Source organism: Sylvia atricapilla, chromosome 2 (genome assembly GCF_009819655.1).
Source record: "Sylvia atricapilla isolate bSylAtr1 chromosome 2, bSylAtr1.pri, whole genome shotgun sequence".
In the NCBI taxonomy this organism is placed as follows: domain Eukaryota; kingdom Metazoa; phylum Chordata; class Aves; order Passeriformes; family Sylviidae; genus Sylvia; species Sylvia atricapilla.
In genome coordinates this window covers 65,402,240-65,428,242 of record NC_089141.1, presented here as the reverse complement: position 1 = coordinate 65,428,242, position 26,003 = coordinate 65,402,240, and the positions used below count along the sequence as shown (strand labels likewise).

The 26,003-nt window shown below is 39.8% G+C and overlaps 1 protein-coding gene across 1 annotated transcript in view; it reads left to right on the top strand.

Annotated features, from left to right (window-relative positions):
- The window catches only part of TBC1D4 (TBC1 domain family member 4), a 98,248-nt gene extending 82,636 nt beyond the window's left edge, over positions 1-15,612 (top strand). The window contains 7 exon segments of the mRNA XM_066313392.1: positions 2,125-2,283; positions 3,620-3,778; positions 4,222-4,466; positions 7,184-7,343; positions 9,894-10,063; positions 11,766-11,942; positions 13,353-15,612. Of these exon segments, the coding sequence (XP_066169489.1) occupies positions 2,125-2,283; positions 3,620-3,778; positions 4,222-4,466; positions 7,184-7,343; positions 9,894-10,063; positions 11,766-11,942; positions 13,353-13,580 (1,298 nt within the window). The 3' untranslated portion in view covers positions 13,581-15,612.
- The last annotated feature ends 10,391 nt before the right edge of the window (positions 15,613-26,003 follow it).

The following is a 26,003-nucleotide window of genomic DNA, read 5'->3' as shown; positions in this document are numbered from 1 at the left end:
ACTGTTCTGACACCTATCTCTAGGTTTCCTTCCTGTGGGCTGTTACAACATGGGCCATTTTATGGACAGGATGTGTGCAGAGCTGATACAATCCAAACAAGTGTAGGTTCAGGTGGTTCTTTGCATCCTAGCCTACAGTTAAATGTACATCTCAGGACAGGGAAATGTAGTAACCGAAATGCAGAAATTTGTTGACTTGAAGCCAGGTTCCTAGCTGTGAATTTATTACCTGTATATGTTAGACTGGTTTAAGACTGGAATTGCTGTGAAACTGTTTCTAGTGGATTTCTGTTAATCATTTGTTGACTTTGATGTACAAAATATAAATAGAACCTCTTTTCCTCTTCCTTTTGCTGTCGAGGAGACTTGAATGCTATTAGTTCTTTATTTTACAGAAGGTAAGTTCTGTCAATTGCACAAACTTGCTTTCCTTTTATTTTCCTTTCTTCTTTTCTGAGAAGCTAGAAGCTATATTTTCCAGTAGGTCACCTAGAAATATAAGAGCTGCAAAAAGTAGCAGGCCACTTAGCAATGATTAGGAGAAATGTTAACAAGGATGGTTGAAAACAACCAAGGAGGGGGTAGTAGGTAGGGCACATACGATAACAGGCAAACCTGCTGGCTTTCACTAGGGTTAACTGCACAGTTCATGTGGGCGTTTGTCACACTGAAATATGTTACTATTGTCTTGAATCTGTTGCATGCTGCTTACAAGAGGGAGAGTTCTTGGGTGAAATCATACAGCAGTAGGGTAGCATTTGAAATTGCCCCAGCTGAACTGCAAATTCCTGTGGTAAGATCACACCCATTTTTATGGCAGTGCACTGCATCTTGTGTAATACCTGCTTCTGCAGGTGCCCTTGTAGTCTCGAATGGGTAAGATCTCAGATGTGTAACATTGAGCTTTTGGAAATAATTTGTCATTTTTGAAGTGGGCTAGGCAATGATCCTGTGGATTGATCCAATATTGACTCTCTGAAGTGAGATGAGTAGGTGAAGAAACAGATGCTCTTGTTTTTCAAGATGTTTAAAGATGTGGGCAAGAGTTTGCTTTCAGCTAGAGGTGATGGTGGGAAAGGGGATACATTTGTAAGAGAAGGGGGCTTCTGCAGTAAGTAGTGTGCACAGATCAAGGCAAATTTGGGATAAACGTGATTGCAGCTCAGAGGTGATGTTGTGAAATGTACAGTTCACTCCAATGGTAATTAAACATATCTCTCTAAATTAAGAGACATTTAAATCCTGGTTTCAGTTTTTTGTACCAGTAGTTAGAGGAACTGGAGTGTTTTTCTGCACATGCATCAATACTAAAACACTCAGAGTTAATTTCTTAGTGATGGAAATGAAAGCTGCTTCTCCATGAAATGCCAGGGTGACAGTGCAGCTTTTTTTCAGAAGTAGTGTAATAAATACTTTGTACCAGCCTAGTGTAATAAATACTTTGTACCAGGCAGTCCTATGCAGCAAAGCTTCTAAGTTTATAACAGCAACAGTTCTGTGCTTCAGCACAAACGTATCTTTCTGGATATGGTTCATGCTGGTTCGTTCTGTTTGCCCTACTCAGCCTGATGATGCCAGGTAGCAGTGCCAAGAGTACTTCTCACTCTCCTAAGGGGATGTGTATGAACTGGAACCAGTGTGACTGACTTCATCAGAACACTTGCCTAGCTTGCTTGCCTAAATCTCTAATACAAACATTTATATGTTTGGGACTTTCCATACGCAAACAATTGTAATGTTCAATATAAAAAAGAATAAAGTGATCAGAAGTGTTTTTGCTGTGCAGGTGCTGTGAGCTTTTGTTGAGTGGGTCGGTTTTTTGTTTGTTTGTTTGTTTGTTTGTTTGTTGTTTTCCCCCCCCAAGCTTTAAAAAATACTTTTATGGGCTTCATGAATTGCTAATATTCATGACCCAGTAAGAGAAGATTAATTGTTATATGCAACATCTTATGACAACTGTCCCCATCTAAGCTATAAACTAATGGATTGTAGATGTATTTATCCCCAGTCAGATTATTGGATAGATATATCTAACTTGAATGGCATTTGTGTATTTGTTGTTATCTTGTAATTTTCTGGTAGTCTAGTTTTCCATCTGCTCTTCCTTTTTGTTCTGTGTTCTAGCAAGTAGAGATGAGCTTCAATCAAGAAAAGTAAAACTGGACTATGATGAAGTTGGCACATGTCAGAAAGATGCCATAAATATTTGGGATAAGAAGTTACTAAACTGCAGAGCCAAAATCCGATGTGACATGGAAGATATTCATTCCACTTTAAAAGAAGGTATTTATGTAGCAGGGCTTTTAGCTTTGAAGTCACAAGATCATATTTTTGTTCCCTTCTGATACTAACAGAAATCAGCAATACACCTTTTCCAGTAGCAAAAAAAAAAAAAAAATGCCTTCTCTTCACAAAGGTGCTGCCTTCTGCTGCAGAACAGAAAATAGGTTCTGCTGTGTCTGCAGCTTGCAATGTATATGCAGAAACATGTATAATGTAGTCATACTCCTGAAAGTAGCAGCTTGTTTCCATGTATCATTACATTCAAGAGTGAACTTGGAGCCTCTGCAGCCAACATTGTGACCTTTTGGTTTCTGATCAGTGCGTCCAGTTGGCTCTGAGTTTCAGATGTTCTGATTTTATTTGCTTACTGAGAAAGCAGACCATAATATCTACTGTGGACTGTGCCCAAAACCTAGAGGAATCAGAGCCAAGTTCTGGAGAGTCTGGAATATGTCACTTTGTATTTAATTTCCTGGAGTGAAAGGCTGGGAATTTTGTCTTGAAGTCCAGTCCTGTAGACTAGCCATAGGCCAAGAGGGTATCCAGAGGGCCTTGTTAGCATAATACAGATGTAGGGCCTGATTGCACTGTCTCATGTCTGTGTTACAGATGCTGAAAAAGTAATTCAGTGTAATCTGGCTGTGGTACAGAAGGGAAGTTTAAATTGCTACCAAAGTAAATGGTAGCAAAGATATAAAGCTGTTCCTGTTAGTGACCTACAGAAGTCTGCTAACAAATTATTTACCTTGGTACCCTGTCTTCTGCTGTTGGGTTGCAGTTCAGAGTTGGGAACAAGGATATGGTTTTTTAACTTGTCTTCTTGTTAAATAATTGTTTACCTAGAAGGTATTAGCAGAGTTAACATTTTGACTTTCAAAGGTTGGTTTACCAAGTCAGATATCAAAGGGGGATGTATCTCTCCTCATCTGTGAAGTGACATGAACAGCCCTTTGCAAAGGGAAAGAGGAGTTAGATTTCCCTGTATTTTACACTTGAGAAGTTATTTCAGCTTTTCTAAACTGGTTGTTCTACATTCTGAATGAAGTTGTGCATCTTTTCCTGCTGGAGGCTAGCAGCTCAGAAGTGGCAAAGCAAGGGATATCTGTACCTCAGTTGCCCAGGGTACTGCTCAGTGTAATTGCCCTTAAGGTTGTAATTCATGTTTAGTTTTTGGGACTGAGCTGTGACTAGTGAGTGAACGAGCTGCACAGTGGAGTTCACTTTGTAAGGGATCCTCCAGAGTGGTTCAGCCAAAATTATGACAAAGCAAAATCCTTTGTTGTAGCACTAAAAGTATCCTCCTGCTTAGGCCTCTTGTTTTTTGACTGACATGCAGGTGTACCAAAAAGTCGTCGGGGAGAAATTTGGCAGTTTTTGGCTGTGCAACACCGAGTCAGGCACAGGCTGCCAAACAAGCAGCAGCCTCCCGACATCTCTTACAAAGAACTTCTGAAACAGCTGACTGCTCAGCAGCATGCCATCCTCGTAGATCTAGGTAAGTCTATTTTTTCCAAGTGATTTTGTGGGTCTTTTAGTGAAAAACACACTAGTCTTAATAGAAGCTGTTGCTGAAGATGGATGCTGTTATATGAGCTCCATTTTCTATGTCATCAGGATACATTCTGTGTGTGCCACTAAGAGTCCTGTAAGCAGATGATTTCTTAGGCTGTGCCATTTGTATTTATGCCCTTCTGCATCTGTCTGAAAAGAGAAGTCAGGCAGTTGCTTCTGCAAATTCTATGCAGATGAGAATATTAAATGAGTTCAAAAGGTACAGTCCAAAATCAGTGGTAACATACAGATTGATCTGATTAAAAGCAAACTGCATATGAAAGCAAAGAAAAATGGTCTGAGGGAGGAGAAATGCTGACTGTCAGATGAATTGGGGTTTTCCTTCAGAAGAATTGAGTTTGAACTACTCTTCTCTTTTTGCATCAGGACGGACATTCCCAACACATCCTTACTTTTCCACACACCTGGGAGCAGGACAGCTATCACTGTTTAATCTCTTGAAAGCATATTCTTTGCTGGACAAAGAAGTGGGTTATTGTCAAGGTATAAGCTTTGTAGCTGGGGTGCTGCTTCTACATATGAGTGAAGAACAGGCCTTTGAAATGCTGAAATTCCTCATGTATGACCTTGGCTTCCGTAAACAGTACAGGCCGGACATGATGTCGCTACAGGTGAGTCTGTCCTTCTGGAGGAAACTAGTTCTAAATTACTTTGGAGCTCCTAGGGGTTGCTTAGGTTCTCCAGGGCCTTATGAGGCTTCTTGTACTGTTTTGGAGGTTTTGAGGTACGTGTATATTTTACTGTCAAGCCCCTCTTTGCCTCTCAATTGGCAAACACAGAAGTTTATAACTTGCAGAGTTTTTCCTGGCACACAGCCCTGTCATCTCTTCAAAAATTCTGCTTTCTGCAGTTTTGCCCTTCTTTTTCTCTTCCTCTCTCTTCCTCATGCCAGAAAAAACCTGATATGCTTTGTCATGTATGGATGGAGTTTAAAAATTAATTAGATTTTTTTTTCTTCAGTCAATGAGCACTTGAATGTGATTTCTCTCTTGTAAGGCCAAGTCAAGTCAATAGTGACACACAGTGGCCAGTCAATGTATTCTGCAGGCATTTGTACTTGGGGCTGCTCTGCCTTGACTCACCATTTCACCTCTTTCTCTCATTGTCTTCTATTCCACCACCCTCAACAGAGAGAGAAAACAGATTAATTTTTAATCAGTTTATTATCTTATGCAATGATACATGCTCTGAAATATTTAATAGCTAGCAATAGATACTCAAGACTGTTTAGGAGGGAAACAGGAAAGTTTTCAGATCTATAGAAATTTCAGGGTTTAAAGTTTGAGAAATTTTTCACCTTGACATGCAACTGTCCACTGATTTGAATAATTATAATATGCTATAAACCCCTTACATTCTAAAGGAATGTACCACTGATGAGTTAAAAACTTTTATAATCCACAGTGGAAGAAGAGAAAACAGCAGCAGATACGAAAGTCGCATTTTTTTCCCCATGCTCCCTGCATGGCAAACACTTATAATTGAGTAAAACTAAAGGGAGAGTTTCAGCCCACTTTTCACAACCAGTCACTTTAGGAATTTATTTGGTAAATGTCCAGAGCAATGGAATAAATTGCAGTTAAAGAAATTGTATGTGCTTATTGTGAATACAATAGAGGACTCTGGATGTAAATATGCTGTATCAAGTTTGTTCTTGATGAATTAAGAGTGAACAGCCATAAAAAGCATTGGTTTAGCTCCTCCTGTTCCAATTCTCCCCCTCAAATATGTTTTAAACTAGTGAGGCTCAAAGTTTGATATTGCATGTTTGTGCCCTTTTTTTCACTAGTAGATGCTCTCTAAGTGTGAGTATTATATTGCAATTGTAGAGTTCCAATGTCTGATGATTTGAGAGCATTCATATGTCCAGCATTTGACATTTTAGTTCAAATGAGTGTGACTCTTTCATTGTCAGAACCTCTCAGTAAGAACACTTTCAATTTTGAGAAAGTTTTCCACTTGTAGTACTGTTTGCCTTCTAAATTAAATGACCTATCTTTCTCCACAGTTTGCTTCTAGGCAGTTTTTCTGTTAAAGTTTTGTCTGCTCAAGACAAACTAGGCAAGAAGACTTAGAGGAGCTTACTATATTTGTGTTGTTTTCTATTAGAAGTAGAGTACTGCAAATTCTTTTGCATTTACAGTAGTGATGCTTATAAGGAGAATTGACTTCAGGTTAATGAACACTCATTTGACTTAGATTTTTCAGTTGTTGTCTGAAGAAAGTAGTAATCTATGTCCTTGGTTCATAAAGAACTATCCAAATTGGTTTACTGCTCTGTGATGCAATTCTGACTTCACACGTGTGTTTTGTGTTGACACTGTTCAAACTGGGCTTAATGGGTATCTTCCACAATTAAAGCAAGAACTCAAATGCGTGCACAAATTTAGCTGATTTGCCTATGTAAAAGTGATCCCTCTGCTTGTGCTCAGTGCTGGCTAACAGGTAGCTTCAAATGCACTCAGCTTTTGTTAGGTAACAAGCATGAACTCTAGAAGTGGGAAAATAGCTGGATCTAAAGAGTAATTTTCTTATTGAGGAACAGATTCACCTTAAGCATAAAACACTGTTGACAATAAAATTGGACCTGACAACTAATGTTAACAGTATACGTCAACTTCTCATCTTCTGCTTTCTGAGAGAAGTGTCGCAAGGAAATAATTTTCCACAGAGTGATATTTTTAGCCATGAATAGCACCTTTTAACCATTTCCCCATGCAACCATTATAGGTTGTTCAGCAACACTTCTTTGCATCAGTATCTTAAATTCCACAGGACCACTGGGAGGTGTGCTGGGAAGTATGTATGTAGGTATACCTCTGTGTAAAATGTATTCTGTGGGTACAGAAACTGTCCAAAGTGATGACTGTAGCACTGGAGTTTTAAATGCAGCAAAAATAAGGCCAAAATTCAAAGAATGAAACCTGAAATGTTTAAATTTAGTCACAACTCATGGTTTTGACATCTTGGAAGAGGTGTAACTACTTTCATTGCTGCAAGACTGAAAGTTCTGGTTTGTTGAAAAAGTTGGAGCAATATATTGCCTTCTTACCTTAAGCCTGTGAATCTGAAATTATACTTTGTAATCAGGTTCAAACTGTTCTTTGTTTTTGACTGCCCTGTTGGTTTTAATTCATTAGTGGCATGTTGTTTATACATGAGTAGATACCGCTTGAGGCCCCAGGAGGCAGCTAAGCTTCATTTTACTGTGCCATCTGTACTGCAGTTAATTTCCCTTGAATGAAATATGAATGATTTGGAAAACTGAGTAAAACTGAACTTTTCTTTCTTTACTTCCTCCGTCCCCCAACCCCCTCATGAACTGTAGATTCAGATGTATCAGCTTTCAAGGCTTCTACATGATTATCACAGAGACCTGTATAATCATCTTGAAGAGAATGAAATCAGTCCCAGTCTTTATGCTGCGCCGTGGTTTCTTACACTGTTCGCATCTCAGTTTTCGTTAGGATTTGTTGCCAGAGTGTTTGGTAAGAAAGTTTATTCTATTGAAATAATAAAACAATATCAATTGTGTTTTGAAACACTCCAGGAGTAGTTTTGTACATGCTGGGACATTTGGGGTGACTGTTGTGGGTGGCAAGTAGCAGCACTTGTCTTGGTGGGATATCAGCTCCCTCTTAAGAGGAAAATCCAAAAGGTTCTGATGATCCGAAAATTCGGGTGTTTCTTGAAACATCAGAATATAAAAAAAAAAAAAAAATCTTATCTTACTACCTAAGAGACTTCTGAAGTGTAAACAGCAGAAAGTTTATTGTTGCAAATATATTTTATGCAAATGTATTTGGTTTATATCAGTAGAAAAGTTCATCTTGTTGAACTTGCAAATTGAAAAAAGAAAATGCATTTCTGAATTCTGATTCTAAAGTGCTTTCTAAAAAATTTTAGGCAAATTTGAACTTAAAGGCTGGTTTAGGTATTCATGTATATATATTGAACAATTTCCGGGTCTTAATATGGCTCTGATTTCATTTAGATAGTTTTTTCATTAAAAATTCCTCTACGGGTAGCATCTAGTTACAGAAGCCTAAATACTGATTGTGCCTGGTAGTGTTTACGGTATCAGGATGTCAAGTAATTATTTTGGGGTTCTTTTCTTATCCATAAGAACTTCCAGCTTAATCTCTAGTAATACATCTTTTTTTAAATTTTAAATTTATTTATTAATGCAAAACTCACTGTACTTGTGTAGGCACCAAGAATCTAAATGCGTGTGTAAAGTACTTCCTCAAAAATCAGATACATTTTTCCCTTTGATCTTCCTGTTTTCATATAGTACCTTCTGTCTTTTTGTAAGAAATTCAGCCTGACTTTGTCTCATATTTTAATACTGGGGTGTGTTAGGTTCTCAATTTGTGTGGTGTGTTGGCTTGGGGACAGGAAGAGGGTTTTGTTTGGTTGGGTTTGATTTTAAGTTTTCAATTTTTTTTCCCAGTGCTTTCTCAGTTGCAGAGGGTTTTTTCCATTTACAGCTGTCATTTTTTGTCTGCTGTCTGGGTAAACAAATGACTGGTGTATCTCTTTCTCAGTGATGTACCAGTTATGTGAATATCTGTTTCCCAGTGGGTTTTCTGAATTCTGGGACAATTGAGCATTACGTGTTTCTTTTTCGTTGTTTGGTTTTTTCTTTCCCAAATGAATTTTTTGCAGACGGGGAAGATGGGAAGGAGATTTGATGTTCATTTCTCTGTAATAAGCTGTGCAAGGCAGATTCCCATTTTAAAATTGAAAATTATTGTGTTGTTTTACTTCTTAATGCTTTGAATTCCTGAATTTTTAATGTCTTATTAAAGACATTGTCATATCCAGGAACAAATGGCTGTTTTTTACCTTTTACAAATTACATATTTATGTTGTTTAAATGTCCATCAGAGACTTGGGAAGGGAGAATTTCAGGAACTGCATTTGAAGGGGATGGCTGCTTCATCAGTGTCCTTGTGCTGCTGTGTGATACTGTATTAGGCCAGGGATGACTTCTGGAGTATCAGGATCAGGAACTTAATTTCTTCAGTTGTGTAGCCCCGAACAAACACCCTGTTGAAATAAACCCCCGGGGCTCTTTGGCTAACTCAGTTCCTTGAGAGGCTTTGGAGGAATATCTCAGGGACAACACAAAAGATTCCAAAAGAGGCTGTTACCCCTGGGATTAGTCCAAGGCATTTATTCTCTAAGGGGAAAGAGGACAAACAAGGAAGACCAGGGCCTTATCTAGTCTCCTGCTCAGGAAAAGATACTGGACCTCAGCCAGTTGGGTCAAGAAAAGAAGGAAGGATCAAACTACATGGTTACAGGCTTCAAGGGTCCTGGGGAAAAAAACATTCCCCAGGTTTGGGGAACTACAACACCCTGTGGTGTGACAGAACTGACAGCTCAGGTTTGTTTGAAATGCCTATGTACTGCCTTCATCTCAGTAACTTCAAGTCCACCGCTGATTCTGAGACAGAATTTCTATTTACTGTTCTCAAGATTCCCATTTCTGTACAATCTGTGTCTCCTGACCTGCAGAGCCCAGACTTTCCTCTCTTATTGATGTAGTACCTCACAGTAAGGGTTTCAGGCTTAGATTAGAGCCAGTAAGATCACTGAGATCACTGCTATGAATTTTGAAAATAATATAACTGGTTATGGAAATAACTTTTTTTTTTTTATGGACTAGCTTCTGCCTGTAGAAAACAGTTGTGTTTTGATCTGCTCCCCAATTGCTTTTCAGTCACAGGAGCACTTAAAACCAGTTATCATCTCTGGCAGACAGTGATGAAATGCTCATTGTAGATAACTGCTCATTGCAGATAACTGCTACAGACATAATAAGCATGCAGTATTTTTTTAATGCTCCCTAACATCTGTAAGGTGAAAGAAAATTCATGCTTTATCCTCATGTTGAGATAAAACAGATTTCACTTCTGAACTGAATACATCTGCACTGTGATTGATTACAAAGACCATCCCAGTAAATATAGGTATTAATCCAATGACTCTAGTTCAAATTTTCAAGATACTTTAATTATTTTCTCTTTTAGACATTATTTTTCTTCAAGGAACAGAAGTCATATTTAAAGTAGCACTGAGCCTACTTAGCAGTCAAGAGACATCTATAAAGAGATGTGAGAGTTTTGAGAACATTGTTGATTTTCTTAAAACCACTATTCCTGATATGACTAAACCTCAAATGGAAAAAATTATTACTCAGGTAAGGATGTTTTTCTCTTTACTTCCCCCCCCCCCGCCCCCCCCCCCCCTTTTAGTTTGCTTTAAAATAATCATGCCTACACTATATGCAAGTCTTCTCAGAAGAAGGTATGTAAAGCTTATTGATACATACTGACAGTGTCTAGAATCTTCATGTCTGTAGCTTACCTTCCTCTACATTGAAGCTGCAAACCGAGAGTGAGCCTCAGTCTAGTATGTTAATTGTAAAACTTCAAGCAGCGCTCCCCCTTCAGGTGGCAGTTCAGAGATAACAGAAGAGCTCTAGAAAGTCATGTCCATGGGCAGGAGTGGAGTAAATACTTGTGCATTCCTGTGGCTTAAGTTAAGGTTTGACTCTTTCAGATGCTGTTAGATAAGAATTCATTTACAGATAATGTGCCTCTTCATTTCCTCATTGCATTGACTGTCATTGCCATGCTAAACCTGTCAGGCACTTTTGTGTCTTTCACAGCTCATTGATTCTGGGAATGATAGAGATGGTAGTTTAACACTTTTGGTACTCTTAGACATTAAATCTGTTCTGTGCTCTGCATGGGCTGCAGAGCAGCTGTGCTCTTCGGGGAGGGTAGAGATGGCTTTGTGCAAAGCCAGGTCTGATAAAGAATGGGTTATATTGCCTGCAGAACTGAATGTGGTTACATACAGGGCAGCTCAGCTCTGCTGTGTTTGCCTGTGGTGTGGTCTTGTACTGAGCAGCCTTCCAGATCTGTGTTCATGTGTAGACTGCCTGTATCCTGTTGCTGCTACCCAGCCTGGCTGCAGGGGCACTTGTTGGGCTATCTCAATCTTGTAGTTCCCAGGACCATCCCCTTATAATGGGTAATGAAAGAAAAATGTAGACATTGTGCAGATCTGTAATACACAGATGATTGATCAGGTAGCTATGTAGAGGAAAGTGGTTCTTACCCAGCGTGAACATTACATAATGTAAAGTTTTGTATATTTCTATTCTCTCTTGAATAGAATAGAACAGTGAAAGTAATACAGAACTTGGTTTTTGAGGGAATCTGTGTGTGTCTTGGTGGAATGTTTGCTATCTCTAGGATAAGGAATAGAAAATTGATGTCACTGTAGACATCCCTCCAATCCTAGTCTAAAATCTTCGGTAATTCTCCAAAGCTGAGAAACTGTGACTAGATGTGTAAACAGATATGGGTTGTATGTCCCATCACTGTTAGTGGCTCAGTTCTGTAGTCTTCACAATGCTTTGTCCCTAAAGTATCCCAATAAGAAAGTAGTGTGTCATTATGCAGGGACAGAGCACGTGGAAACTGTAACCATGAAGAATGTTTGTACAGAAGTCTGTAAATGAGCTCTTAGAGTCAAGGGATCCAGTTTTGAAAGCTGAGATCTGATGAATCCCAGGTTTAAAAAATGTGTCTTGAACTTCTTGATATTCCTGTGCAAGAGTAAAATTCTTGTATTGAATAAGACTTTTCTGCTGATACATCTTGCAGTCAGAGATGGTACTTGTGAAAGGTGTGATCCAATTTATTCTGAAGTCTATGATTTATTATGGCTACAATTCTATTATAATGCTCTTAATGTAGACATTCCCTTAATATACTTTTTTGAAGGGAACAGGAAAAGCATTAATCAAGAAGAGTTGACTCTTAGTCAAACATTCACGTGGAATAAGTCCTCCCTATTGTAGTTAAAAGTGGTCTTTTCTCTCATGGCAGGTGTTTGAGATGGACATTTCAAAACAGCTCCATGCCTATGAAGTAGAGTACCATGTTCTTCAGGATGAACTACAGGAAAACGTGAGTCCCTGTGATGAAGGTGAACCTCTGGAGAAGCTGGAGAGGGCAAATAATCATCTGAAGAGGCAAAACATGGATTTGTTGGAGAAGCTACAGGTAGGTGACTTAGGCAATAAACTCATGGTGAAATCATTTCTATGATTCAGCCAGCAGAGGAAAAAGTATTGTTTTAAGTGTATGTGAGAAGTCTTCTTACTGCAAGACCTTGTGCAGTTGAGCAGTTCTCTTAATTACTGTGATTCACTTCTGCTAGGCATCCTTCTAACTCCTTTGTCGTTCCTTGGACTTTGCCTTCTTGATTTAGATTTCTTTTTCCTCAAAATCTCTCTACCCTTATCTGCCATAAAATCTGTTGGCAGAATTTGTGTATCTTACTGAAAAGTGAATTCTCTGTCCCTTCTATCTCTACTTCTGTGTTGGAAAGTTTTAAGAAATAATCCATAGTGCAGCAGACTTGTTTTGTTCAGGCCATTGTAGGCAGTGTTGTTTTGTTTCCTTCTGCTGAAACTCATAGTCCTACTTTTGGAAGGTGGTCTCTCCTAGCAGACGTCTGAAAGCCCACCAGACTTTGTCTGGTGAAGCTGTGCTTTAAAAAAGCCCTTCCTCCTTCACTGGTTACCCTTTGTCTCATAGCTTGGCCAAGACTTGTTTCAGTTGCAATATGTTGTATTGTCTTGCATTTTCTTAAAAGATAAATTATTGGGTTTTTCATCATCAGGCTATTTCTTGTTATATTTGTTAACTTGAACAAGCATTGCAAAGAGCTCAAAAAGCACTTTCAGCTTCTGAAACGTGAAAATGGAAGGAAAAAAGCAAAGATCAAGTCCTCATTATTTTTGTGTTTAGGGCTAAGGGTGCTGTATTCTTTTGATACTGAAAGCAGGAATCACTTGAACTTTTTACCATTATTATTTTTTCTTTTTATTTTTCTTCATTTATTTACTTCAGCTGTGGCTTTTGCCTCTGTTCTGAAAATGCACAAAAGATATAGAATAATTGAGTGGCTGATTTGAAAGGCTCTATCAAAGCTTTTCTGTTCTTTCAGAGTGCCTTACAATAATGCATCTTTCTCAGTGCTTAACCTCTTCACCTTTTTGTTTGCATAACTTCTTCATTCTTTTGCTTGTACCCTTTTCTAGGAAGAATCAGAATTCTTCCAGCCATCATTCTCAGACAGGTCGTGTCTTCCAGTGCTACTCCAGCTGCTGATTTCCTTTTTCTCCCTCCGACTCCAGTTCCTTGTTACTCTCAGCTGTTCCTTGCTTGCTGACACTTGTGTGTCTCCTTCCCTCTGTAAAGCTTTGAGAAATTCTTCAGATTGATCTGGTCACTATGAGGAGATTTTTTTTGTATGATACACAGTATGCATTCCTTGTACTGTTTGCCTACGCAGATGTCTTTTACAAGTAGCTATGTAATTCTTTCCTTAACAGATACCATATCATAAAATTAAAAAAAAAAAACTATACAGACTTTATCAATTTAAAATAATGTTATTGTTTACAGGTTGCTCACGCTAAAATTCAGAGTCTGGAAGCCAGCCTGGAGACTGTTTTGACACGAGAGAGCAAAATGAAAACTCTAATTCAATCCTTGGAAAAGGAGAAGTCAACATATCAAAAGACTGTTGAGCAGATAGTGAAGTATTTGCCAGCAGAAGTGTTGTCTGACTGTGAACAGCTCCTGAAGGAAGTAAACTACAACCCAAATAATAAAATATGGAGTAAGCCATAAACCAGGGTTTTCTAGGCAGCATTTCTTCAAAAAAAAAAAGGGAATGAAAAAATGAGTATGCTGCTTTCAATAGCTACTTAGCAATAGGCGACAGTATTACCCAAAAATAGTGCTGGGACACTCATAGCTACAGATGGGCCTTCAAGTGTCAGTATGCAAATTCAGGCTATTATTTTTTTTATGATTATGTAAATAAATCACAAGGGGCAAATTAAGGATTCTCACATGTAATTATGATGAGGAGATGTATATTTAGAGTTGACCTAAAGGAAAGGAGAAATTGGAGTAGACAAAGATAATGGTGATCTGCAAATTCACTCTGGATGTGCTTGTCTTGTAGTGAAATGAGGATAGTGTGTCTTTATATATATGTATATTGAATATGTTGAATAATACTTGAAGAAAAAAAAAAGGAGAATGTAATTTTCCCTCCAAAGAGCAGCATGTTTCACGTCTTCTGTGGAAAATCTGTGTGAACTCATGCGTGCCTCTCTTTTAATTCTACTGACGTTGTGAGCACAGACCAATAAGCAGAAAAAGTATCATGACATGGTTTGCACAGACAGAGCTGTAGTGCCATCCACTGCCTGGGCTGTACCAGTCAGTGGTGTAATTCCACGTGCATGTTGGAACTGGAAACAAAAATGCATCGCATCATAGCTCCACCTCCATAACCCAGAGCTGAGGAAAAGGTGTCTGCATGCACTCACAGAGCTTGCAAGGCAAGAGCTGGCAGTGACTGCCACTTCCTTCCTGGCCTGTTTGCTTCCACCTGTCCTGGGCTTGATGGTGATGAGGAAAGGAAGGAGGCACAGCAGTGGGATGGGATTTATCCTGATGATAATATTCCACCAGAGACTTGCCTGTTGTAAGGGTTGGGTGTGTCAGGGGTTCTCATTTAACCAAAGAAATGCTGCAAGAAGCCTTGTCTAATTACATTGGGATGCAGAAAGCTGTTTTAAATTTTATTTGAAAAGAAAATTGAGGTAGGTTGCAGGAAGTTAAGTGTGAGTGCACAAGAGAGGACCAAGCAAGTCTCAGATACTATGTACCTTTCACTTTTCTCATATACAGTGGCTATACATTTCAAAGGGGATCCTGAAGTACAGGCACAGTTTTAATAACACTTTCCAGGCTATTCCAGTTTTAATACTGCTTTGTGGTCTTTCTTTTTAAAACAAAGTAATAAATTTGTGTGTTCTGGACAGAAGGTGGGATAAACTGATCATTTCAAGGGAGAAATTATGTTTATAGAGGTATAAAAAGTTGCATATAGATTTGAAAATGTTTTTGAGTGAAATTTTTGAGAGGGCTTAGACAAATGTGTAATAGATGAGTATTTTGGAGTGCATGTCTGAACCCTTAAATGCGTGTTACAGTGGCTCATGTTATCTCTTTCAGTTTATACTGTATTTCAGGAAACACTTATTCTTTTTAGTAAGAAAACCAATTAAGCAAAGTGCCAAATCCAGCAGTGTCTTTTCACATAAGATTGTCCAGTTTAGAAAGCGAAGACTGATTATCACTGCTTTCTAAGTATTATGCTTTATGTTACCATAACAGTGAGGAACAACAACTCTTATTTGCTGCACACTGCTGTGGAATGCAGGGGCTTCAGCTCTCCTGGGATTTTTGCTGTTGTTTTTTTACTTCCATGATATTTTATTTGATTAAAGATGCTGATTTACTTAACAGTCTCTCTTTTTACATTTGGGGTGAAAGGTCTTAACTGTGTATAAAATTATGTGGAATCTGTCTAGATATTTCAAGAATGTCGTATTGTACTAGATGGGGAAATGCCAAGTGAAAAAGGAGTTCTTTGCTGTTTTGTTCAAAGTGAGTTTCAGCTGATGTGTACATAAAAAACTAATCCCAGGAACTGCAGCAGCATCTATTACAAAGAACCAAGATTATTCAGATACATCTTTTTTTTTAAAGATGCACTGAATGAGCTTTATCCTCTGTTTCAACTTTAAATCTTTTTTCATGTAATGCCTGGAGAAATTCTAATAAATGTCATTGCTGCATTTCCTATAGCCTCTGGCCAATTTTATTTTCCTACACCTCAAATACCAATCTCATTCTCAATAGTACTGTTCACATGAAATATGAAAAGGATCTGGCTTTAGTTTCTAATTGTGGGGAAGAAAACCTGCAGGATTTGTAAAAGTACACAGAGTACAAGGATAGATATTCTTCTCAGGGAGAATAATCTTACATTGTTCTTAATTGAAGATGACATTTTTAAAGGTATTTTTGTTCTGTAGCAGTTCAGTTAGTACATATGCATGTTGAGAATAGTAATTTGATGAACTTTGTGTGTCTAGCTTTGAAGAGGGAGGAGAGTGCAACACACATGGGAATAAACTACAGAAGAAAAACCACAGTGTGGAGGAAGTGCCTCATAGTGTCAGGCCACTTCTGATAATGTTTTTACGATGAACCCAAGAGTGCCTTATAACTGGGTATCTCTAGTTGTGTAGCTTGAAGTCTGCACTCAAGCAGATATCCTCCAGACCATCCTCAGCTGAATAGCTAGCAAGATTATCTAGAAGACTGAGCTGAATGTGTGTTTGTGTCCACCTGGAACATATAGACAGCTTTACATTTGTTCTGTGCGGTTGCGCTTGTGCAGCTGTGAGGAGGGAGGTCTTAAGGTGCAGTGGGCCAGAGGAAGAGCTGCAAGGGTAATTGCTTGGGAGAAGGGGCATTTCCTGGGGTCAGAGAAATTGCTTTTCTATTTCTATATTATGTTTTTCTGATGGGAAAAAAGTTTTCAGTAAAAAGCTAATATTCTATCTGAGCTAAGCACAACAGAGCTCTCAGTGTTTGCTCTCAACTTCTGGAGAACTATCTCTTGAGGGATAATTACTTGCTTTTTTCAGAAACAGGTGACTACTTTGTGCTGGTAGAGGGCTTTTTTCAAAGTCTGGGAAGACATATGTCCTTCTAACTTGCAAACTGACTGGTAAGTGAAGAGTACCACTTGGCAAGAATAGAGCTGAAATAAGTCAGTCTGATAAGAAGGGCTAATGTAGAAGAGACTGTGGTATTTGCTTCTTTTATAGATGAGAAACCTGGCTAGAAAGTTGCTTGTTGGGGTTTTATTCTTGCCCTACAAAGTAGAGTATTTATTTTTCTCCTTAAAAGAGGAGTGTTTATTTAAGGTGCCTGAAAGTTGCATTTGTTCACTTTTGTCTAAAAAGAGCATTAGATTTTACAGGAAATCGGCTTTACTTGAAATCACAAATCTAGTTGATCTGAAGTGGTTTGATTGAGCCCTCTTCAACATGACACTTCTTAGCTCACTATCACTGCAAGAAAGCTGAACAATTTGTAACATACAAAGGAATTTAGGCAGTTTATCCAAGAATTTATTACTACTGTGATCCAGAGGGTCTGCATCTGGACACTTAATCTAAACCTGAAACCACATAGGTATTAGTGTGAATAGCCTTTTTTGTGCTGAGGTGAATAACCCCAGGTGGTGTTAATAGTGATTATCCAGTCAGTCTTTGTAGCCATAGATGGCTGTTGACAGGCATGTGCAGGCTGTAACATGTCAAGATTTATGCCAGGCTACACCATCCTTTAGAAGAATTGTAATTGATTCTGTGATTCTGTGCTTCATCTTTTACTGTCAGTGTTAGCTCTTGAGTGCATTTAATGTATGCTTTTCCTTCATCAATCTTTCTAGTGACTAGAAAAAACAAAATTTAATGCTCTTTTAAAAACACATATCCAGTGTTTAGCTATATCCTTGCTCCAGTGTGCAAGAGAGAGTTCATATGCCTAAAGCTTAACATGCTAATTCACTGTCTGAAAGCGTGTTGAGCTCTGCAGTGCAGCAAAGATTACAGTGTGCCTTGAGCAGCTGATGGCTTGTGCACTGACTGGCTTGCAGTTTAGTAGAATCTGGACAGATTGGCACTTGGTCTGTTTGGTTTTACTTTGATGTTGACCTTAACTGTGGACCAAAGGGAGGAGCTGGCAGTGCTCCTTTACCAAAATGTTCTGTTGGCATTTCCTTTGAGTTCAGAAGTCTTCCAGTCCTTAACTGTTCTCTTCAGAACTCTTGCTCAGCAGCCACTTTTAACAAGAGATTTGGGAATTGTTGTTTGTAGTCTTACCATTAAAAAAGCCTCTCCTGCAGCTTACCCAGGCTGTTTCTGTGCTCAAATTGCAGGTTACTCAAGTTTTCACTCTGATAAAGGCAAGTAAGAAGGTTTTATTACACAGGTTTTATTTTTTTATGAGAGCGTGTGCAATACATCATTTCTTGCTGGAACTTACATGGGAGAAAGTATTCTGTGCGTGATGCACCCTGGAGTGTGGTTGGCCCTTTTGCTGTCACGGCTACTGCTGGCTCAAATTTAACTTGCTATCAACCCAAACCCCTAGGTCACTTCCTGCAGGACTGCTGTGCAGCCTCTCATCCCCTAGTTTGTACATACAACCAGAATTGCCCCATCCTAGGTAGAGAATACAGCACTTGCTCTCCTTAAATTTCATGCAATTGGTGATTGCCCAGCTCTGTAGTCTATCCAGATGTCCCTTTACCCTTGAGGAAGCCCACAGCTCATTCTAGTTTGGTATCAGCAGCAGACATGGGGACTAGAGATACCTTGAGGGACAGTTTGAGGTGCAAATCCAGGCTAGCTGGAGCCCAGAAGCAGCCACAGTGACACCATGCAAAGCCTGGCTTGCTAAACACCCAGAACCAGTCTGTGGGAGGCTCTGGGCAGGCTGGCCATCAGCTCCATGCTGCATGTTGGGGCTCCTTGCTGCAGGTGAGACCAAGCCTGGCCTGTGCACTGCATGCCCATTTGTCCTGTGCAATTCGTGCTCCTGAATGTTGTCTTCCAGTTTAGTGTTATGTGCTGGAACAGCACTGGAATGCAAACCAAACTGGAGAAAATAGGCGTGGGGGGGGGGAAATGTCCTCTTGAGTGCACACCCAATTCTAATTCAAACCGCTGCTGTGGGCAGGCCCCTAGTGCCACTCAGGACTCCACTGGTACTGCTCCTGCAGGATACAAGACTACTACTGTCTGGAGCTGCTGGGCTGTCTGCATTATCCTCTGCAGCACTCTGTAAAGGGTGATTCCCACCCCCCCTCCCAGTGCTACAAAAGAACATATACCTTCATTTTTTTAAATGATCAATCTCCTAAAATTGGTATTTTGGAAGAAATCGTAATTATTAGATTTGTGCTTAAATATTGCCCACGAGGTGTCACTGTTGGTTTTGTACATGCAGCTCGTGTGTATGTGTGGTGGTTTGGTGGTTGCTGTGGCTCTTTAAAGAGGAGTATGAACTTAGTCTCCTGTCTGATGAATCAGGATGTTCTATTTGCATGCAGTTTGTAATAAAATGTGATGTTTATGGTCAAAGATTTTATTATAATGAGAAGACTTACTAAATGACATATAGGGCCTTCTCAGAAATGGATGTCTTACAGTATTTCATTTTTGCTCTTGTGTAACAGAATTATGGAAGCACTTCACCCTAAAACAGGCATATATTGTTCCCAGCAATCTGATCTCACGTGTCTCCTTTTGCAGTGCTCTGTTTGAGCAGAATTTGTGTTTCTTGAAAGCAACATCAAGTTGATCTGGTCTAACTGCTGTCTGATTTCGCACTTACCCTGTTTTTGTCTTTTTAAAACAAGACTTCCTTTCAATAAGCTTCCCAATGTCTACTAAATCTCAAATAATCAGTTCTTTTTTCCTGGTTTTCTTTTAATTAATCTTACTGTGTTTTAGTGGTCAAAAGCAAGGTGGAGTATTTGCTCCTGTGTGTCTGAGACCTAGAGAGAAAACATGATTTGCTGCTTCGATTTTCAGGTTAACACATTTTTCCTCCAACAGCATTGCTTTCACAGTGAGCACTGTGCTCACTCTGAAATGTGAGGACATGTTCAGATAGTGTGATGTTCCAACCACCCAGACACAGCTGTTTCCAAATGCATGTGGACAACAAGCACAAGCCATGTTTACCTCCTCACCAGAGCCCCATGTTCAAGCCCTACTCAGGTAATTATGGCATCAGCAATTCCCTGAGGACCTCTGGGCATAAGCAAAAAAGACCACAGCTCTTCTACGATGTGTTTGCTTTTCTAAAAGCACCAAATTATAGATGAGCCTAATGGGTTGAAGGTGCTTAAAGCAGGGCCAGTGCACTTCATGTGCAATATACCATCATTTGAAAAGCTATCACGTTGTGGAAACATCATTCAAGTGCTAATTTAAATAATACTAACATCTGAAATGAAGGCATGTTCTGACATTTATAGGTTTAATGTCTATTTCTGCACTCTACCAAAATAGATGGGCTGTGGGTGGTTCTATGATTATTGCTGTGCATTAGCAAGACAAAAATCGTGTAGGCAGCTGCTATTATGCCTGAGTAAATATAGATGAGGGAGAATCTATAGAGTAATTTTTTGATGTCACATGTTTATTTAAGATATAATTAGGAGCAACATTGACTTCAGCAGTGCTTAAGGCTTTGGAGAGGGAGAGAGTATCTTAAAGATGCCGTAACCAATATGCCTCCATACTGCATAGCCTGGGGTCCTGCATGCAGGGATGGGGTTACACAGTTCTGGGGGCAGCGATTCCCTGCAGCCCTTTGCCTGCTGAGCTCTCACAGCTATTGAGGTTAGATGCATTGTCAGGCCATCATCCTGACCAAAATTTGTGACCTTTGTGCCTTCTTCCATTGCGGTGATCCCGAAAACTTCATACCAAGTAACTTCTGGTATTTGCATGTTATGGAAGAAGAAAATGTAGCAGTTCTTTTGGAAGAACATAATTTTATCATGTTTTTTATAGACAAGTAAAAGCTATATCCTTCCTACTCTAAATGGGAAGTGAAAGGAGGAATGCTGAGCTCACAGTGTCATAACTGCTTTTAGTACTTTATATCCTTGGCAGGAGGACAGGATCTTTTCTCCCTTTCAGGCCAGCTGGCCCCCACATGTGTAGCCATTGTAGTCCTGTTCACATTCTTCAGAAGGGGTGACATTTCTGACCATTTCTTTGGCTTGTGGTTGATGTTCTTACCAACCTCAGCCTGCTGGAGAAACTTAGCATCAAAGCTCTTGTATTTTCAAAAAAAAAAAAAAAAAAAAAAAAAAAAAAAATTCAGCTCAGTGGACAGTAATATTACTTTCCATCTTTTGAAAAAAGGCAGAGAACCTTGTCTGGCTGTTCCTTGGGGTTCATTTGCATGCTTCTACAGAAACTGTGCCCAAGCAAAGCCAGAGCATATTTCATATGTCTGGCCACAGCTGGCCAGTCATTAAAAGGTCCAGGGTTTGGATCTTGATAACACCTCTAGTACATGAAGGTTTTGGGGGTTTATTTTAAACTATCTCTCAGAGGAAGACAGCCTGATGCAGTCAAACAGCCCTGGAGAAAACTTCAGCTGAGGGGGCTGGAGTTGTGGAAAGCCGTTGTGTGGGAGGGCAGGAAGAAATGGAATTTAAGTAGGAAATAATAAAATAGATGTGAGAAACACTTCTCCTTTTATAGCAGCTTATGTATACCAAAGCTCCTGATACCATGTCAGTTTTTGAGGAATTCTGATTTCTTGACATTTGTTCTACTTACCCCTTACAAAAAAGTATATATTTTTCCAGCACCACCTGAAATGATCATAGCATCCTAGGGAGCCAAAGCACTCAAATGGTGCAAAGCTGCTAAAAGAAGATCCCTTCCTTTAGTAAACTATATTTATTTGTGATGTTACAGAGCCTAAAGAGATGATACAACATAAATCTTGTAAGACAGCAAAAGATGTGCTTTGTCCCAAAAATTTACCATTAAATCAAAGAGGTGGGAAGAGCAGCATCAGCCCAGGGCAATTATATTTGGGTTAGGTAGATGTACAACTGTATTGTGGGATGATTTGATTTAACCTTCATCAAGATTTTTGGGTCAACACTGACTTTGTAGAAACACCTCCAAAGAGTGAATTTTATTCATCTAATGTTGATGTCACCTTATTCTGGCTGTGATGAGTCCTAAAGTATTTACTACTTCCTTCTCTCCCATCCACTGCAAATAGCAGTGAGAAAAGTATAGGTGCAGCACCTCTTCTCACACCCTCTACATAATAGCCTAATGGTTGGCACAATTGTTAAGGAAACAAAAAGCATGATTTCTGGTCAAAAATGCATCTTGGAAAAAATTCCAGCAGTGAAAACATAACATGGACAGCTTCCACAGCCTCTTTGTTAATTCTTATACTTAAGAGATTCAAATAATGAGCAGGACTGAACCCTCAAAGGATCTCAATTACTGACCCTCCCCCACTCCAACCTCCCACCCTGCCATGGCATGTTTGAGGGAAATTATAATGAACATGCTGTTAAACAAAACACAAACCCTCAGGCTATCTAGGCTGTGGCAGATCCTCTGCTCCTTTGGGTGTACTCCCTCCCTTCTGTGAGCTTCAATCCTGATAGGCCTCTCCAGCCCAGTCTTGCTCCCAGGCGCCAGTGCTGGGGTCTCTAGTCACCAGGCTGGGGAGGGCAGGAAGAGGAGAAGAGGGAAGTGTGATGCTGTCACTGTCTCTCCACACATGCCAAAACTGCTGTTCTTTAACTGCAGTGCCATCCGAGCTAGTAGTTTCAGGGCTGTTTATTATTATTTTTATTTTCTTACTTTTCTTGCCCCTCATCTTAGGGGAGTCTGAAGAGCATCTCAGTGTAAACCTCTGAACACAGAAATAAACTGTAGTCCATCCTGTGTGAAACAGGAAAGTGAATAGCAATAAAATTTTGCCTGGAGCAAAGGTGAAAGGTGAAGGAGGATTTGCTGCTGCCTGGGGCTGCAGGGAAAGGTCAAGGAGAAGGATTTGCTCCTGCTGCTGCCTCAAGTAGATAGAGCATGGTGAAGTTTAGGGCCTGGTTCCATATATCTGTCATAGAATAAATGTGGGCTCTATCACCATCTGTAGTGTGTGCACAGCAGCAAACCACTTCAAACACGACTAAAAGTTTAGTGGCCCAGAGACAGGAAAGGAAAAGGAGAAACAGAAGAGTAGGAGGGAACATATACTGCAGGAGACGACAACAGCTGGGATTGCATTAGACATGTGAGGAAAACCCATGCCACTTTTCTTTGCCTGCTGGAGGTGCCTGTCCCCATAAGCTCTGGATGCTCAAATCAGGTTGGGATATCTCTCTGGAGCTCTGCCAGCAACCCTCTCCAAGCTGTAAGCATTTCAAGATACAATGCTTACTGCCCTTTCACAGTAATGATATAGGCAGGAGAAAGCACCTACCAACAAAATTCTTTCTATCCCTAAAGCACACTGATGGCACCCTCAATCACTGCTCCTCACAAACAGCATTCCTTTTCCCACAGGAAACAAGTCACACATTAAGTTTTGCCACAAACACCAAGTCACTGTAACACTGAACAGGGTAAAACATTTTCCTCTTCCCAAAGAGCAAGTTCAGCGAGTTCACTTAAAACTTCTCAAGTCATGAAAAAGGAAGAGGTGAGCTTTCAAACAAAGATCCAGTGCACAAAATCCTTGCATCTCTTTGGCTTGGCCTCTGTCCTGCAGGTGAAGAGGAAATCTTGTTTTCAGAAAAATCCAAATGCCAAGTTCAGGCAGTTAGAGCAGACAACTTCTTTGGCATTAGCTTTTTTAACCCTCCAAATGTAACAGCACCCACATGATCTGATTGTTGAACTTTTATTTTCTTTTAATGTCAGAATATACATTGGTCTCTGCACGTAAATGATAAATATAATTTCATTAAAGAGGAATCAAGGATATGCAGCAAATTTCTTTGATTTTGTGGGGCCAATAAGACTTGTGTACTGAGAGTGGCTTCCTTTAGTCATCCTTTTACAGAAGCTTTTATTACTTCCTTTGCCTTCACATGAAAAGCCACACATGGTCATGGCTATTATACCATGTAGGATTAACTGAGCTTGCAAAGGTTTGGGATGTTGAGCTTTCTGCAAAGTCTGCTACCTAAGTATTTAAGCAGTCTTCTCATTTACATAATCTAATTGTTACATTCACTGAAACATATTCTCTCTTCCAAATCCTACATCTGACCTCCACTAGGTAAATGTCAGAGCAATTAGACAGAAATGCATTAGATATAGATGGGAGGAAAAAGCAGATCACCAGTTTCTCAGCAGAGTTCCCTTTAACCAGAGTGCAGAGCTGATGTGATCACCAATCCTATTCCCTTATTCAGTTTTGCCCCTAATAGCCATGGGAATAAAGAAGTGTCAGTAAAAGTAGCCGTTTCACTCAATACTTTCCTGAACGCAGTGTGCACTCAAAGCTTTATTTTCTCTCTGCTCTGCATGCTGGAGGGAAAGACAGAAGGAAGCCAGGTAGCTCACAGAGGGCAAGGTTCACCACATCTGTGTCAGGGAGGGATAGAGGAGCAGGGCATCAGGCTGAGACAGAGATGACCCAGGCAATTGAGATGTGGTGTAAACTTCAGAGCAAGCAAGACCACGTCCATGTGCCCTCTCTGTCTGCCTCCTACCCCATGCTCCTTATGCTGCAGCCCTGAAACCTGAAGTGAAGGGGCAGGTGTGGGTAGTGGTGGAGCAGCAGCAGAGAGAGCTCCGCAGAGGAGTGTGGGCAGCAAAGGCAAAGTGTGCTTTCTAGGAGTCGAGGAGCACTCCTCAACTTTCCTCTGCTCTTTGCAGCCCTCTCACGGTGGCTGAGATAGGGCTGTGAAGCAGGAATGTGTCTCTAAGGAAAAGGAGCATAGGTACCAAGGGCTTAGGGGAGAAGTCTTGGGGAGGGCACTTGTCATCGACATGGGAAATAGGCAGAAGGCAGCTGGGAACATTATGCTTTTAGAGAGGACAACTTTTCTTCAAGGAAATGGGTGGGGAAGGCAAAAGAACCTGAACTGAGGGAGCATACATGGGGGTCATGGATGAGGTGTCCAGCAGGACATCAGTGTTTCCCAGATGAACGCTGTGCAATGCCCTCACTGGAATGTGAAGTTCAACAGGCTGTACTACTAATAAAAATAAATAATTAGGAGGGAAAAAAAGAAAGAAAAATATGGTCATATCTGATAGCCACCAGTAATCTCATGCTATGGAGTACTTGATGGTGACAAAAACATTTCCTGCTCTTTTTGTAAAAACCTTGGCTGTGAGAAAACATGGTAGGAAACAGTTAAAAGTGTTATTCTTAATTTTGTCTCTATCACCCAAATAATTCCAAAAATAATTCCAAAACCAAAAAACAAATAATAATAAAAAGCTGAAAAAGAAAAACACAAAAGCAAAACCATACCAAAACAAATCTCCGGAATTTTACTAATTCCTCTAACAAAGAGAGTTACATGTACTTGCTGCTAGGTTTTTGGAGACTGAAAAGACTAATGAATCCAAAACCCAGGCTTTGTGTAAATTTGTAAAATACACACAATAATAAATTTTTGTAGAATTTTTTGGTTGATTTTTGGTTATGAAAGTTATAAATTAGCCACAGGGCTGTTTGCTGTAGTGTCTAATTTTTATCACCTTGATTTCCAGATAAATACTTTCCAGGGACTCCTGCTGACTGGAGTTATCCACACAAGCCAGGGTTTGCCCTGCATAGTCATGAGCTGTTGCTTCAGTACTGCCACTGAGGTTTTCTTAGAAACTGATGACTGGAAGCTAATGTTAATGGGAATCATTTTAGAGTATTAAGCCATGACTCAGCTTTCTTGAATCCAAAGGAGACTGGGTGTATGTGAAGAATGATTGCTGCTAGGAGCAGGATTGAAAGGCAAGTACTGTATTAAATATATATACTTAAATGCCTCATAAAATGCTTAATAGAATATATACTTATTAAAGTAGATAGTGGAAGAGAATAGTCTCACCTGAAATAGTAAGGTAGGACTAGAAATCTTGGCTGTGTCTTGGATGTCCTTCAAACTGCTGCAAAGAGAAAGTCTCATCTCAAAGGAGGCGGGTTAGAAGATAGTGATTGTCCAAATTTACCTCACAGTCTTTAGGCACCTATTATATATATACTTATGAGTATTTCTATGCACTCTCTGCAGGAGGGGAAGAGTGGGAGAACTCCAGAGGATAATCCTGGCTCTATTTTATCTTTCAAATAGTTTAGTCTAAGACTAGAATTACTCCCTGGAGGGACCTCTCTTGTTTCACTGTCTTTTGAAAAATGTTAAATTAATTGGGTGTGCCTAACTTAGTTGGGTAAATTTAAGCCTAAACTATGGGTTTTCCCTGTTGTTGAACTGGTGCAATTGTGCCATTTGCCTGTGTTGTGGCTGCTGAACTGTTCCTGGTTTTACAAGTCCCTCTCAGAACCTTGGTGGCTGTAATGCCTCTGTGCCAGAAGCCTTCTGGAGCCTTTGGCTCTCCTCAATTCTCCTTGCTGATGGTGGTTTTTAGTTCTGAG